Below are 16218 nucleotides of genomic sequence, written 5' to 3'. Positions count from 1 at the left end.
CTGCGTCTATCCTGTCTCCCGTTCCGAGCGGAGCGCTTGAGTCATTGCTTGGGCTTCCAAGGTTATGGTCCTTTCCTCCTGACTTCCACGAGGTCCATCTACGGTTTGCGAACTTTGCATTATAGAGCTTTCGATAAGCCTCCGTCTGTAATTTCAACAGAATACCTCCAAAAGTCACATTCATTCAATATGTAGACAATATGCTGCGATTTCCAAAATGCAAAATAAATCGGCCACCTCACTCATCCAACGGGAGAGTAAGACCGACAGGGAATCAAATCAAAGACTGTTAGAAGCAAAGGGAAACGCCACAATCAATAAAAGCAAGGCATCAAGCACATATATAGACAGACAGCCGAGACCATCAGGGTATCAACATGAGCACCATAAATCAGTTCTTGAACTGATCCTCAGTCACACCCTTACCCATAGCAGCAGTACTGCTCACACCGCCAGAAACCATCTTCAACATGTTATCGACGTAGTTAGCACCACTCCACTTCTGGTGGGTGACGACGTCAACGCCCTGCTCCATCTCTGGTTCCTGAACAAGCTCGCCGTAGGCGCGCATGCCGTTCTGCGAATAGGCCTTGGCGAACTGGTGCGAGATCAGCGCGGTGGTGTGCAATCCAGCCAGAGTGATGAACTGCCACGCGTAGCCGAGTTCGCCGAGACGCTTGATGTAAGTTTCCTGCTCGTTGCGGGGCATGGCCTTCTTCCAGTTGAAGGAGGGTGAGAGGTTGTAGGCGAGTCTAGTTGGACAGTTTGTTAGTTCAAGGCTCTATCATATGGGAAACTCAGGGTGCAGAGAGAGAACTTACTTTTGCTCGGGCCAGACGGCGTGCACACCGTCAGCGAATTCCTTAGCTTGGTTGTAATCGGGCAGCTTGCTCTCCATCCAGATGAGATCGGCGAAGGGCGCGTATGCGATCGCGCGGTTGACGGCGCATTGGGTGCCGCCCTTGTAGCGGTAGTAGCCCTCGCGGGTACGGGGAGAGTCCCAGTTCCAGTAGATGTCGACGCCGGTGAGGTTCTTGGCGATGGCGCGGGATTCGGTGTTGCTCTTGCCCTTGGAGGCAGAGAGATACTGGTCGATTAGGCTCTTCTTGTTGGCGTGGGAGCCGGAGTTGATAGTGTCGATGACGGCTTCGCTGAAGAGCTTGAGACCGGCCTGGCTGACCCATTGGTCCTCAATTTCCTGCAGCTGAGCACCGTTCTTGCCGGCCTGCTCGGCGGCAACCATTAGGTCGTTGAGAGGTTGAAGGCTTGAGTTTGTGGAGCCCACGATGAAGGCGTGGTCGCGGTGGTCGATGGTCGAAGTGATGAGGGTGGCGGCCTCGGAGTCTGTACGGGCGATGGCCAGGAGGTCGGAGCCCATGATATCGGCCTGGGCGCGGATGGCAACCAGACGGTTGATGTGCTCGCTGATGGGAACGAGGACCTTGCCAGCCATGTGGCCGCACTTCTTTGTGCCGGGAGCCTGATCTTCGATGTGGATACCGGCGGCACCACGCTCAACAAACAGCTTGGTCAGCTTCATGACAGCTGTCAGACCGCCGTGTCCGGTGTCGGCATCAGCAATGATGGGTCGCAGGTAGTCGACGTTGGCAACGTTTCCTCGCTGGCCTGCAGGAGTAGTAACGCGCTCCTCGCGCTGTTTACGGTCATGGAAGAGCTGTGCCATGAACAGCTGGTTCACCTTGCGAGGCACGGTGTCCTGGAGTACTTGTCAGTATGCGGTCCATTTAAATACCGTCAGTATATTCAACGTACCATGGGATAATCGGCCAGATCGGGCGAGGGCTCGTCGGTTGACGAAGCGGTAGACGAGCTCTGCCATCCAGAGACGTAGATAGTATCGAGGAACTTGCACATTTGAGTGATCATGGTAGGCTCAAGACAGCCGTAGGTGAAGCTGGCCTGCTTGTTCTATTCGTGAGGTGTATAGTTAGTATCTATCGGATCATGGGTCCATATTTCCCAACTAAACTTACCTGGAAGTTTGATTCGACAATACCCCAGAGCTTCTTTGCTTGCACATTGGACGGGTAATCGATCTTCAGGTTACCACGTTTTGCCACAATCTGCTCTGCTGTGAAAGGGCGTTTGGTGTAGCGCCACCGAGAGTCCTTCCACCAGTTCTGAACGGCCTGAACCTCTGCCGCATACTGGCGGTCCTCGTCTTCGTGCAGACCCATGACTTTTTGGTATAATACAGGGAAAGGGTAAAGAAAATATAGTCAGTATATCCAGGCGTGCAAGAAGTGTGTCACGTCTGTTCCAATACTCCAATTATGGAACTGTAGAAAAGGAAAAGGATAACGATGAAGAGAGGAGAGGCTATAGTTAAAAAAGAAGAAGCGATCACAAGCCAGAAAAGCCTGTACTTATTTAACGTTCAAATGCGTCACAGTCGGTAAACTCTCGGCTCACCGGGAGTCAGACCAATAAGTCCCCAATGCCTAGGTATTTTCTCCATATCCCAGAAGTCGTTTCACGGGCAAAGCGCTCCGAAAGGCGGAAGGCGGGTACAACTGGGCTCGGGAGAGAGGATCCAGGCTCTGATGATCCTCGGTCTAATGGGACCTCCCTTTGCCACTGCTGACTTGCATCTTCCATGTCACAGTGATCGGTATCTCACTGGAATGTACGGAGTAGAGGATATATAATCCCAGGTCTCTTTAACCCATTCCTTATTGCTTGTTCAAGTCGGTACTCAGTGTTTAATGTTCGATGTCAAAATGTATGGAAAATGGCGGATGACGTCGAAGACACATGCTATTATTGTGACAATACGAGACATATCGTAACGTAATTTTCACGTGCATCAACTGCAATAAATGTTCGGAGCATGTTCATGTTGGGAATAGTTTCATATAAGCTACATATGTAGAAATCCTGGGCGATACTAAGTCGTACATACTACAGTTTAGCCAAGGAAATCATGTCCATTCGGAGAGAAACACTGCTCAGAAGCAACATTCCAATAAATGTCTGCCTGAGTCATCCTTGCCGTATTGTCATGCCCCGGTATTCGACCGGTCCCCACCAATCCTCGAGATGCTTCATATATCGAGTATTCAAAGTTTCTATGTAATGGTTTCGGATATTTCCGGACATTTTCGGATGTTTATATTTCTGATTTGCTATCTATGCCACATGGACGTAGATCCAAGTTGTATAGTCTTGAAGCGACTAGCTATATCCATGGATATATATACAGTCCATCATCCTCATATGCCGTACACTACACTATCATATATGCGGAACCGCACTCATTACCTACACGAAGCCAGACCGGAACAGATGACACTCTCAAAGTACCTGCACATGCATCTATCTAATTGCAGGAGGTCCACTCTGCTCAAGGAAAAATGACTCAGAGCGGCCCTACAAGTTGGACCTCGGCACAACTGAGCTCTGCCAGACTAACCGCATACAGCGCCGATAGGACTAGTAGATCAGGAACTATACGATGACAGTCTAGAACAAAAGCACGAAGCAATGTAGTTTTAGACCCCGCGCAAGACATTTATAGAAAACATTTTTGGTACCATCCTTGCACTTATACCCCGAAGAATCGCGTGTCTCTTCCATGGATGCCCAGGTGAACATTAGATATCAGATAAGCTTAACGAGACAACGATGTCCACACACCCATACCCATACGGTATTTCTTCAGCCCCAGAGCCCACGATAACTACCTCGGGAAAACAAGGGATCCCCAGCTCCGCACCCGTCTATTATCTCGATACGGAAACCCCTGCCTACAATGACGCCTTCGGGATCTCTGAAATGCGGTCTTTTTTCGGTCGGGGACGCGTTGCTCTGCCGAGGCATCCATCGGCTTATTTTCGCTTTGGTTCGGGTTGTGGTGCTGGGGTATACTCCAGACAGTCAAGCTCATTTGGCGGGGTGTTCATTTACTACAAGTATAATAGATCGTGGCATGCGCAACAAAATGAATCTGCTGACATGGTGAAGCGAGGATACACATTGTCGTCCATTCTTTTTTCTCATTTTATTGATCTTCTTTTGGCAAAGGGAAAGACTGAGTGCAAAGTAACAACCAAAAACCAGCGCTAGACAGTAAACACTGCCTGATGATGTCCATTTCCTGCTCACTTCTACGTGGATTTTCCATTCTCCCCTTGGCTCATTCCGCCCCTACACCCCCAGCAACATTCTTGACTGTAACGCAACGACAGCACAAATTCAATCAATATGCGTCCTGGGCAACGACTGCCTTGTGGTACGTCTCATACGGAGTGATAGTTCCCAACGAGCGTCTCATGTGCGCATTGAGAATCTCCAGCCCGTAGACGTAACTGGCATTCACCCATCCAAATCTACAATCGAATTAGCAAGGTGTTCATGGTATTCACGACAGGAAAAAGAACAAAAACGTACCCTTCACGCGGAGCTCCCTTGAAGTCCACGCCCTGATTTCCATACTCAGCATCGACCCGGTGCGGATCAATAGGACGAGTGACATCATATTTCTCCACGACAACACCATTGAAGTCAACAAAGGCCTTTGTGATCATGTAAACCCATTTGTATGCCAGTCGCTCCGCATCTTCCTGATAGCCATAGCGGAGGAAGGCGGTCCAGGCAAGCATCTGCTGCGGAGCCCAGCCATATGGGTAGTCCCACTGCCGATTGGGTCGATCCAAACCCACTGCGCCGCGAGACTCTTCAGTGCCAGAGACCAAGCCGCCAAACGCCTCGAAGCGGGGCAGGGCCTTTTCCATCATTATAGCTGCTTGCCCGGGGGACGCGAGACCAGCCCACATCGCCCAGAAGGTCGTGGCGGTTTCGTATCCCTGGCGCTCCTTCTTGACCGTGTCGTAGTCGAAGTACATGCCCTTCTCCTGGTCCCAGAGGAGCTGGTCCATGCGCTGCTTGCGCTTACGCGCACGCCGGTCCCAGACTGCAGAGGACTCCGTTTCGATGTCCTGGGTTTGGGGTGTGCGGAACTCCGCTGGGATGGGGAGTTTGTCGTTGAAGTGCACACGGATGATCCGTGCAATGTCGACTTCGTATTTGTACAGCAGGGAGTTGAGGTCGACTGTGGCGAGGTTCCCACACACTCCCTCCAAGCGGTAGCTGGTGTCGTGGCCGGACTCGCGGACAGCTCGGTCGTGCATGAAGTACTCGTCGAGTTTGGGCTCAACGATAGTCCTAGCGTTGTATGCCCTGACAAATTCTTCAAAGGTCATTCCGTGCTTCTGGGCGTATGGGGTGAGAATGTGCACGAAGTGAGAGGGCTCCGTCTCTGGGGGAACGCCCCAACCTTCGGGGCGATACCTCGACAGACCGGATTCTGGATCGAGGCGAGGCGCGGTAACCCAGACGCTGTTGTACTCCTTGATAGCAGCGAGGACAGAATTGCGCAGGAACTCCTTTGAATCCGGCTCGGTTTTGATTCTTTCGTAGACACGCAGTGCCATGTCGGTTAGGAAGGGCGGTTGCGAGCGAGTGAGGTAGTAAGATCGATTCGCGTTGAGGATCTTGCCATAGTGCTTGATCTCGAAACAGAAATTGATTACCATGCCCTTAGCGAGGTCGACGCGGTCGCTGACGAGCAGTCCCAAAGATTCCATGTAGCTATCCCAACCGTACAGCTCGTTGAACCGACCACCCGGCACGACGAACGGCACACCAACTAAATCAGTCTCCCCGGTCGAGTCATTGGGCTTCTTCTCCATGGCCAGTGCAAGTAGGCCGGGCTTGTCGTTGAGCCCCATCACATAATCGGGTGTAATTGCAGCTGGCAGCATCTGCACATCAAGACGCAGCTCGGGGTGGTCTTTCGCGATTTGCTCGTAGTATTCAAACTGCGTTTGAGCACCCGGCGGGATATAGATCCGAGGTCGTGGATCTGCCGTCCAATCTTTGGGGTCTCGACCTGCCACTTCAATGTTGGAGCCATCGATACGTCTCGTGAGGGCATTCCAAAAGGAGTTTTTGATTAGACGAGACAGTCGCGCTACTGGGTTCTCGCTTAGTCGTGCTTCGTCAAGGATAATGTGCTTGCGACCGTAGTCTTTGGCAATTGTAAGCTCTTGGAGGAGGTTCGAGAGCATGTATGTGCCCCGCACATCAACGCGCTTATGTCCGGATGATGCCGCAGTCCCGACCGAGATGACCTACAACAATTAGCAGTCGTCCTGGATGTTTGGCTCCATGCTCCATCAAGCATACCTTAGGCCCCAAGTCCTCGATGGTAATCTGCATATTCTGGTCCGTATCTTCTTGCTTCAAGAGAGTCGCAAGCGTCTCCTCCACCTCAATGAGGAACTTCCGAGGTTGTCCCGATGCCTCATCTGTCCGATGTTGTCAGCTCCTGCACTAACCGCATATCCGACATATTTATAACAAGCATACCATGACTACCGCGTCGAGATGGCAAGGTTCCAAAGAATTGGTTGACGTCTTCGCGGCTGTAGTCGTTCAAACCCTGTAGATCCCAGTCAAAGTAAGCTTGCTGTACCTTCTACCGCGGGGTACCGTCCAAGCGTTGTGGCTGCTTACCACTGAGAATGCACGTCTTCTCGACTTGAACTTTTTGATATTGTCATCCTTGCCATAGTAGACATCTGGATTGGAGAAAGGATCTGTAGAGCTGGAACCAGACCGGGTATGCCCATCTGACGAGCTCATGGTCTGTGTGGCGGAAGAAGAAGAGAGGGCACAATTTAAAATCCGAATGTGCGTTACGCAAGGATGCGTCCACACCGACTATTCCCGGCAGTCGAAAAAAAACTTAAAGCAGCAAGTACAGATGCTCCAATGGGCCCAATATATGATGACCTGGGCAATTGCACTCTGTACTCCGAGGGTACTCGCGATCTGAGCAGAAAAGTCGGGGGAGTCTTGGTCTGAGTAAGACAGTTTCGGATTCAGATGATATGTTGAAGCTTTAGGATGGATAGGAGATGGTAGTGATAGAGAACTTGAAACAGAAATATGTTATGAACCTGGCAGAGGTGGAAAGGGAATGACGGCATTCACATTGATGATGTCGCCGCTCCACTTATGTTGCCGCTCCAGCGCTGATAAGCCTTTAGATAACAACTCTAGAAACAAATCGAAGACGAGGCCCTGGGATGCGAATACAAGTAAATATAAGTACTGCAAATCTTTGCTAGAAGCAGTGATTCAAACCAAGACTGTTGTGGCTTGGACGAATATGGTAGCCAGCCATTCATTGGAATGTTGGGGATTCTGCCCTGAATCCCAGTAACCATAAGCTTAAAGTCCTATCTAACAAAGCAACATCAATAATGCTTGTGCTAACACAGCTATTTACGAATATTCAAAGCCAAACTGTTCATACAGTTGTTCACAACTTGGCAGAGACGGCGCTTCCGCCGTCGAGCGTGATAGTCGCGCCGTTCACAAACGAACCGGCACGGCTACTCAAGAACAAGCAAGCCCCGGCCACGTCCTGTGGGGTTCCAATGCGACCCAGAGGCACACCAGCCTTGATAGTGTCACCGAATGACTTCAAGGTAGCGGCCATCATCTTACTTTCAAAGGGACCACAAGCCAAGGTGTTAGAGCTGCAAACCGAATCAGTCTCCCAATACATCAAAAAAGCGAAGCGAAGCATAGTAGATATACTTACGTGACGTTTCGCTTGCCCAGGTGGTTTGCGAGCACTCGGCTCAAGTGGTGCAGACCGGCCTTGCTGGAACTGTATGCGAATGTCTCGAGCGAGGGCACACGCAGCCCATCAATGCTGCCAATATTGATGATGCGAGAAGGATCCTCCGGTGTAGCCGCCTTCTCCAGGAGCGGTGTGACGAGCTGGGTCAGGTCGAAGACGCGGTGGAGGTTGAGGGTGAGGACTCGCGTGAAGGCCTCGGAGGGGTATTCATCGTAGGGAGCGCCCCAGTTCGAGCCGGAGTTGTTGACGAGGACGTGGAGCTCTAGAAGAAAAGGCATGTTGTTAGAATAATATAGCCCTCCATTGGATGTGATGTCTTACTGTCCTCGCGCTTGCCCAGTTCCTCGGCCAGCTTCTTCACGTCCTCAAGCTTATAGAAATTGGCCGGAATGGCATGAGCTTTGCCCTTGCCCAGGGCGTTGAGCTCTTTGGCTGCTTGCTCACAGGCCTTTGCATCACGGGATGAGATGTAGACAGTGGCACCGTTTGTTACGTAGCCCTCTGAGATCATGCGACCGATGCCTTTAGCTCCGCCGGTGACCAGCACCACTTTGCCCTATAGGCGCGTTAGAATGGTCGGAGAGGTGGAGCATGTAGCTATCTAACCTTGACATTGAAAAGACTTGCGGAATCCATTGTAAAATTGTGATTTAGATTGATTATACCAAAATGATAGAAGACAAGAGGCTACATTTGTTAGATCTGTCCCTCGTACCCCATTACACTCCATACCCGAGGCCGACGGGCCCGAGAGTACTTGATGAACCAGCCGAGGCACGCGGACCTGGAATATCTTTGTACCGATATACACACGCTAGTCCTCTTTGGGATTCGACTTAGGGCTGTATCGTCAGGGTTTCGCGGGGTCTCTGGTCAAGGTGTTTTGGCTATTTTCGTTCAGCATATACCCCCAGTACAATAGACTTGTTGAATTTGTCTTTCGTTTCGTTATACCACAATGGAAGAGCTTTTGTCAAAACACCGCAAAGAGCAAAAGGATCTCCAAGGGCGGATCACGCAAAAGAAAAAGTCCGCCACCAAGAAAACCCGCAAAGGAGTCAACGATGAATGTGAACAATTACAGCGCGATCTGTCCGAGAAACAGCAGGCCGAGATCGCGCAGTTAAATGGAGATCCCACTGAAAACCTCGAAGGCCTCAGCTTGGAAGATGATCAACCGGCAGATGACGAGGACTTGAAACAGGACAAACCCGCCGAGGAGCCACAGCAAGCAGAACCAACAGCCCAATCCACCCCGGAGCCTTCCTCTGCATCCCAACCAAAAAAGCCAAATCGTCAAAAGGCCCGTCTCGCGCGGCGTGCAGCTGAGCAAGCCGCCCAGTCAGCCGCCGCAGCAGAAGAAGCCACAACGCAAACAAACTACAGAGGCGACGAACAAGAGGTTATGGACGCTGTGTTCAAGAAGCTGGGTCTGAAGGAAATAGAAGTGACCCCGGATGGGCACTGCCTCTACTCAGCAGTTGCCAAACAGCTCGACGAGTCCGGACTCGGTTTGCGGCCGGACCCAAGCCGAATCGTCCTCCAGCCCGCCACACAGTCACGCATCGACACAGTCGCCTCCCCGCAACACGACGGCTACCGAGCTGTTCGAGCTGTGACGGCGGATTTCATTATGGAACATAAAGAGGATTTCGAGGCGTTCATGGAAGAGCCCCTGGAGTCATATACTCGGAAGATCAAATTGACTGCCGAGTGGGGAGGGCAGTTGGAGCTGCAGGCGATTGCCCGAGCATACGGAGTGGAAATCAACGTTGTACAGAAGGATGGGCGAATGGAGAAGATCGAATCTGGCGACAACGACAGCTTCGACGAGGATGAGAAGCGGAAACGCATTATCTGGCTCGCTTACTACCGCCACACATACGGACTCGGCGAACACTACAATGCCCTCGTGAAGAAGTCCTAAGCTACTAGATCAACGCAATCTCATTTCTGCCTCGGCCTTTTCAGTTCAGACCTGACTGTGCAATTGCAGATCTATTTTTATCTTGGTCTTTTTTGCTAGGTGGTTTTCGGCTTTTCGGCGGATCTAGTTACGACGACGCCAGATCGAGACTCGGTCATGGATCACCCCATTCTCGCCCTGGCCTATTTCGTGCGTGCGCTCTGGCTTCCAGTATGCCACTCTTTCCAGGCCATCTTTGCTCGGTGCCCGTAGAGGTTCGTGCTTGACGACGCCATTGTCGTAGGGGACTTCTTCGCCGGGGTGGCTCAGGTGTGCCATATACGCTTCCGATGAAGAAGAATATGGGGGGCCTCCGGATTGGGGATCCTTGTGACGGGGGAACTCGAGGCAGATCAAGTTGCCCGCTGGCGAAGGGGACAGAAGCTGGGTCTGCCGCAGCGCCCATTTGGGTCGCATTGACGGATCCAGGGCACAGAAGAACTGCATTATGGTTAGCATGAGAACAGTTAACATAGAAACATGAGATATAGATAAAAGAAGACACAACATTCTTGTTATCGGATCCCGTGTATGTAATTCCATTGCGATGAATCTCACAGCATAGACAGACATCCAAACAGCAATACAAGGGACGAAAGGAATCCATACCGTGTAATCATAGATAATATCAAATCCGTTCAGGGGAACCCCAATCTTTTGCAACCAAGCATCATCGAAAAAGTCACCCTGAACCCAAGTAACCTTTCCCGTGCCGACAGTCTGATCCCGGACGCGATACCAACTGGCATTATCAGTCTCTTCCTTCTTGCATGCCTCAATCGCAGCAGCGCTATACTCGAGGCCATAAGCATCGAAGCCGAAGCTTGCCAGCAAGAGGACATCCACCCCTCTCCCGCAGCCAGGAACGAGAGCCTTCCGCCTGTACGACTGGCCCTGTGCATCAGTGGCGAGAGGCGCGCCAATTGTCGGGCGCTGCTTGACAAGCGTGTCTTCAAGGGCGGGATTGGGGAATCCCCGGTCCCAGGGCAGATTGTCACCCTTGTCCCAGAGGGCGGCCCAACCATCGACGTATTTGTCGCCCTTGTATTGGGAGAGGTGGGCCTGCACCCCCTTTGAGTCGATGTTGGTTTGCATTGCGATGGTTATGGTTTTGATCTTTGATGTGGTTTCACGGGGTCTTTAATTGTTCCTGAGTGTCAACCTTGAGGGATGCGGTGGAGCTCACCGTCTTTATGTCATGTTGCCCTCGGGGAATGATCCATTGCCCAGTCTACCAGGCTTATTAATCACCTCCTTGCATCCCCGGAGCCCTTCTAAGGTTCTGAGATCCACCTGGATTGAAGGTATATGATCCGGTGGCGTACGAAGACGTTTCTGGATGTTCGCGGTATACTCTCTGTTTTGACGACAGATCTGTAGCAAGTACGCCCACCACATATCACAACACGTGGATTTGTCCTACATTATAATTCCGGCAGGCCCATCACCTACCACAGGCGTACGTGGTATGTAGGTGATGGACACTTGGTGGACACTTGGTAGACCTGCTGCTTATGATACTAATAGTAGGACTCTGGGGTATTTATTGAGACGGCGAAGGTAACATCCGGGGAAGCAGGGATATTAAGCGAAAGCCAAGACCTCTTAAGTACCTAGGTATATTGCGACTGTTGGATTTTAAATACTTTAAGTCGTCCAAAAAGTTTCATATTCTGTTCTATCATAGATTTTGTTCATCGAACATCTAGACCACTTCAAGTCTTTAATCTCTCTCTCGGGATGGGGGCCCTTCAGAATTTGCCGACGGAAGACCGGCACACTCGCGCTCAACGATGACTGGCTCTATAAGCCGGCTCGCGTCTTTATAGGATAGAGAATGTACACTAGAGCCCTGCCCAGGTGGAATGCGAGTGATAACTAATATTATTAGCACACTCGGTCGATTATTAGCACACTCGGTCGCCGTCGGTGCTTGTCGGTCCAGAAAATCTCCAAATGCATTCTGGTCTTTCGTTTCTCTCACTTTTATTTCCCCTGGGACATCCAACGTTAACATTTAACATTGTAAAAACATACCTGCTGATCTGATATATCCAAGGGGGATAGATCGACAATCTTTGGAAGGCGCCCAAGTTCAGGTACCTGCAGGGCTCCCACAGGGTTGATCTTCTGTTAAAACTCAAGACTTTACCCTTTGTAAAGCTTTATGCGCCTTATTTTTTTTGGATTCAGATTTATTCTATGCTCAATTGGCAAAAGTCGAATTTCCCCCCTATTAATATACATCCAATATGCATGAGAAACCTGAGCCCGACGGCATCGTCGCATCCTCGGACACTGGAGAACATCCGGCAATCATAACCGAACCAAAACCGGAGGTTGACGATAATCACTCTCTATCGGGTACCTCCAGCAATACCGTCGATGAAGAACATGACCCAGAGAATCCTCCTCGCCTAGAACGCCAACTGACGGAGCTTGGTCCTCCGGTCAAGGTCGCCCGACTCAAGCGCCGAGGCTTGTTCGGGCAGTTGGCATTGGTATCGGAGGTTGAAAATCCGAAGACATATACTCGCGGAATGAAATGGTTCATCACATTTGTCGTTGCCCTCGCCGGAGCCACAGCACCAATGGGCAGCGCGATCTTTCTTCGTGAGTCTCCAATACAAATTGGGTATTCCTCTGATTATATCTAATCTGACCAATCTTCTATCAGCTTCACTATCACAAGTAACCAAGGAGTTGAATACGACAACCACCATCACTAATCTGTCGATCGCGTTGTACATGCTAGCTATGTCGATATTCCCATTGTGGTGGTCATCATTCAGCGAGCGACTTGGGCGACGGACCATCTATTTAACTTCTTTTGCCCTCTTCGTGGTCTTCAACTGCCTTTGTGCCATCTCAGATTCTATCGCAATGCTGGTTGTAATGCGAATGTTGAGTGGTGGCGCTTCTGCTTCTGTCCAGGCGGTTGGTGCTGGCACCATCGCCGATCTCTGGGAACCCAGGGAGCGAGGACGGGCCATGGGTATCTTCTATCTAGGTCCGTTGTGTGGACCCTTGTTTGCACCCATTATCGGCGGTGTCCTAGCTCAGCGCTGGGGATGGCGGAGCACTATGTGGTTCCTCTCGGCGTTTGGTGCTGTCACTCTCATCTTTATCTTATTCGCTCTTCCCGAGACGTTGTCTGTGCAAAAGCCTGTGCTGGCTGAACCTGAGGACGACGATCCAGCCATCAGCCGCCCGCTGAGTCGAGTCTCGTCGCAGCAGGTTGTTCGGTCCACTGCAAGGTGGCTCAAGACGATGAAAATGGTCTTCATTGATCCGCTCAAAATCATTCTCTACCTCCGATTCCTCCCCGTCCTTCTCACTGTGTATTATGCAAGTGTCGCCTTCGGTTCCCTCTATGTCCTGAATATCAGTGTTGAGCATACCTTCGCAGAGGCACCATACAACTTCTCCACCATCATCGTTGGTTTACTGTACATTCCAAACTCGCTGGGCTACATGGTGACCAGTATATTTGGAGGCAAATGGATGGACAGCATCATGCAACGGGAGGCAAAGAAAGCAAATCGGTACGACGAGAAAGGCAGACTGGAATTACGCCCCGAAGACCGAATGCGTGAGAATGCATGGCTTGGAGCCTTCCTGTATCCGGCCGCCCTGATCTGGTATGGTTGGACGGCGGAGAAGGGGGTGTTCTGGCTTGTCCCGGTATGTCAACTCTCAGCCCAGACCCCCAAGGCACATCAGTACAACGTGAACCCACTAACTCCGATCTGGTAGATGATTGCCAACTTCTTCTTTGGTATGGGCTCTATGCTCATTTTCAGTATGGTGACCACCATGCTCACCGAATTCATGCCAAAAAAGTCCTCGGAAGGCGTAGCTCTCAACAACTTCATGCGAAACATCTTCTCCTGCGTCGGTTCCGTCGTCACTGCCCCAATCATCAACGGCATCGGCAACGGGTGGCTCTTCACCATCCTCGGCCTCGTCAGTTTCGCAAGTAGCTCCGTCATCTTCCTGATGAGAGTCAACGGTCCCAAGTGGAGAAAGACTTTGGATGCAGAAATGCGAGCATGAGTTGCTTTTGCTCCGTATTACTAGGCTGTATTTTATCTCTAGCGTTTGAGCATATTTTTACATTAATTTTAGAAGTGGTAAGGGCCTGGCCTGCCAACATGTACACAAATTGGTGTCGGTACATGTGACGGCCTGTCTCTGTTTCGCACATACGTCTCACCAGCACAAAATTTCTATACCTGACTCTGTCTCTTCATCTACACACCATGTACTAAGCCGCTCTCCGGTCCTTCTATGCTCTTCTTATCTATGTATCCCCAGCAGGAGCCGATTATGTCGCCTCTGTTCTTGGCGACGTAAGACCTTGATAGTCTGATCTATTGGCAACCCTAAAAGAGGGACGCTATATGTAAGAGCAAACCCGTGGACTGATGTTTTTAGGCTGCTCTTTCTAGTGTCTTTTAGGACAGGTCCTTCGATTACCAGGTGCAATTGATTGCATACGGTGAGGCTAGCGATGTTTCTCTTTTTACCTACATCCATAGGTGTGCTTCAGTTTTCACTTGGTACGGAGTATAGAAAAGCGATATAGATCTGAATAATATTACATGTATAACTCACCCGCATGAAAAGAAGTGAGGCAGCCAATCAGAGCTTCATCACGCCATGTTCTTGACTAGCCAGCACTTCTAGCGAACATTCGATGCATCCGCAATAAGGGGAAGGGGAGATCGCCGACGGGATAACGGAGTAGAGGGGTCTATGTGCTGGAGTCACCAGGGTCTACAACTTGTGCACGAAGTGCTCTTTCAAACGATATCGCAAACCTCTCCATTGGTGACCAAACAATCTCCCCGATGCCAATGTTTTCTTTTTCCCCCTTTTTACTTCTTTTTTCGCATGGGTTACTCTCTAGCAGATCCGATGCCGGCAACATCCCTCAACTACAACATATACCACAAATGACTCGACCTATCCATTCGCTAGTTGCAATCTCAAATATCAGACATCGGATGAAAGCCTTTAGACCTCTCCTCTCCGATCGGCATACTCCTTACAAGTGCATAAGTGACAAAGGAACATCTTGCCCAAAAAAAAGAGCTACGTTTATGCCCATCTACCCCAAACACAGAGTCCAAGTGTCCAGGAGTCCAACGTACCCAGAAACGACCACAAGAACCCAATAATCCTGGCCCGATTCTGAGAATAGAAACAAAGCAACCAATTGTATTTACAAAATCCGATGGGTTCACCTCGAGGACAATTGCTAACCACACGCAACACGGCATGGATGCTCGGCCCGCTGCATGGAGTTGGGTACATACATACATAGCCCCATCTGGCAATTTGGCTGAGGACTTGTATCGGGAAGTACAACATATCGGGGAATGGCACGAAAAATCAGCACCGAGATGACGCGCTAGAAAAGAGAAAAGTGGCCTGGGCATGCATGCAGCTCGTTTTAGACTCGAGTGTTGGCTTTTGTACTTATCTATACCCTTAGGTACATTAGGTCGAATTGAACACATATGTCATTTTGAAAGAAGAGGATCCCAGTGACGAAGCTGTTGTAAGACGACAAATCAATCAGATAGCCGTGGGGTCTGTTAGTGGACTCCGTACGCGGACCAAGTTGGAAGCAGGAATTGGCGGACGTGTTGGTTTAGGAGTGGCCGGTATTGACGCGAATACCGCATATGATCGGCTGTACTCCGTACACCGTTATAGGCGGAATTGGAATGTGAGAATATCGAAGTTGGCAGAGAGGGAGAGTTTGACGTCCAAATCCAATGCGCAATATCACCTGACCCCGAGAAACTCTGTGTTCGGCGACCTTTTCGTTTACTTCAGACATTGATGTCTAATTGATGCAGTCCACGATATCTAACTGCATATTACATCACCATTCCAACTGCTGACTCCCTTACAGTCGAGTGTCACAAGATTAATGTCCTTGGACAATACTCTGAAGTGTCGGTGTCGAGAGTGGAGATTCCACTATCCACGACTCCATCAGCTCCATAACAACTTCATCCCCAACCACCCCGTTTCGCTTTTCCAGTTTGATTCTATGAATAAGGCAGAATTTTGCTGGAAGTCCCATTCCGATATTTGCTCTCCCTAATACCGGATCCCTTTCGAGGTTAATTGCCCTGGTCTCTCCACCGGTGTATTTCGTACGCCTGCATCCTATTTGCCGCCGTTACCGGGACACGTTGGGCAGAAATGGGTCTGCATCACCTCTGCGTCGCCCATCGATTTCGCTACTGAAACATTGCCTTCGTGGCTCTGTGTACATCTACGAAAGTTCCCTCGGCCCAATTCAGTTCTATTCTCGTCGCAATATGTGTCTATGTGTAGTATCCAGGCCCAAAAACAAACCAAAAACAAGGGGAAAAAAAATCAAGTCAATCCAATTCAATCCAATTCATTCGGTGGCATCCACCCCACTTCTACAGACCCAGTTTCTCCATGCTCCTGCAGCACTACCTTTCCTATCTTGACCGATGTGCCCTCCGATCCCCAATCCCGTATCGCCATTTACTGCTTGGTGCTGCAGCTATTCCTGCAGGTGGGGTTC

The 16218-nt window shown here is 50.4% G+C and overlaps 6 protein-coding genes across 6 annotated transcripts; 2 read left to right on the top strand and 4 right to left on the bottom strand.

Moving 5' to 3' along the window:
- Nucleotides 1–391: 391 nt before the first annotated feature.
- On the bottom strand, nt 392–2198 carry N7489_011556 (isocitrate lyase 1; the record flags this gene model as incomplete). Its single annotated transcript, XM_056717305.1, has 4 exons — nt 392–752; nt 822–1717; nt 1774–1929; nt 1995–2198. 4 exons carry the CDS (start codon nt 2196–2198, stop codon nt 392–394), a joined length of 1617 nt encoding a protein of 538 aa, XP_056564927.1.
- Nucleotides 2199–4219: 2021 nt separating this feature from the next.
- N7489_011555 (alpha,alpha-trehalase) lies at nt 4220–6666 on the bottom strand (the record flags this gene model as incomplete). Its single annotated transcript, XM_056717304.1, has 5 exons — nt 4220–4349; nt 4411–6152; nt 6208–6329; nt 6391–6463; nt 6538–6666. The coding sequence occupies 5 exons, from the start codon at nt 6664–6666 to the stop codon at nt 4220–4222; spliced, it is 2196 nt and encodes a 731-aa protein (XP_056564926.1).
- A 682-nt stretch (nt 6667–7348) lies between these two features.
- Nucleotides 7349–8311, bottom strand: N7489_011554 (short chain dehydrogenase/reductase family; the record flags this gene model as incomplete). The annotated part of the gene is made up of 4 exons (XM_056717303.1): nt 7349–7568; nt 7634–7937; nt 7997–8231; nt 8282–8311. The coding sequence occupies 4 exons, from the start codon at nt 8309–8311 to the stop codon at nt 7349–7351; spliced, it is 789 nt and encodes a 262-aa protein (XP_056564925.1).
- Nucleotides 8312–8633: 322 nt separating this feature from the next.
- On the top strand, nt 8634–9602 carry N7489_011553 (deubiquitinase OTU2; the record flags this gene model as incomplete). Its single annotated transcript, XM_056717302.1, has 1 exon — nt 8634–9602. The coding sequence occupies one exon, from the start codon at nt 8634–8636 to the stop codon at nt 9600–9602; it is 969 nt and encodes a 322-aa protein (XP_056564924.1).
- A 123-nt stretch (nt 9603–9725) lies between these two features.
- N7489_011552 (putative thiol methyltransferase) lies at nt 9726–10736 on the bottom strand (the record flags this gene model as incomplete). The annotated part of the gene is made up of 2 exons (XM_056717301.1): nt 9726–10082; nt 10251–10736. 2 exons carry the CDS (start codon nt 10734–10736, stop codon nt 9726–9728), a joined length of 843 nt encoding a protein of 280 aa, XP_056564923.1.
- A 1157-nt stretch (nt 10737–11893) lies between these two features.
- Nucleotides 11894–13697, top strand: N7489_011551 (MFS transporter; the record flags this gene model as incomplete). The annotated part of the gene is made up of 3 exons (XM_056717300.1): nt 11894–12254; nt 12319–13325; nt 13398–13697. The coding sequence occupies 3 exons, from the start codon at nt 11894–11896 to the stop codon at nt 13695–13697; spliced, it is 1668 nt and encodes a 555-aa protein (XP_056564922.1).
- Between the last annotated feature and the right edge of the window lie 2521 nt (nt 13698–16218).

The sequence above is a fragment of the Penicillium chrysogenum genome, assembly GCF_028827035.1.
Source record: "Penicillium chrysogenum strain IBT 35668 chromosome Unknown utg000005l_segment0_segment0, whole genome shotgun sequence".
In the NCBI taxonomy this organism is placed as follows: domain Eukaryota; kingdom Fungi; phylum Ascomycota; class Eurotiomycetes; order Eurotiales; family Aspergillaceae; genus Penicillium; species Penicillium chrysogenum.
Note: the sequence above shows the minus strand (reverse complement) of the source record. Positions and strands in the feature narration are given on the sequence as shown.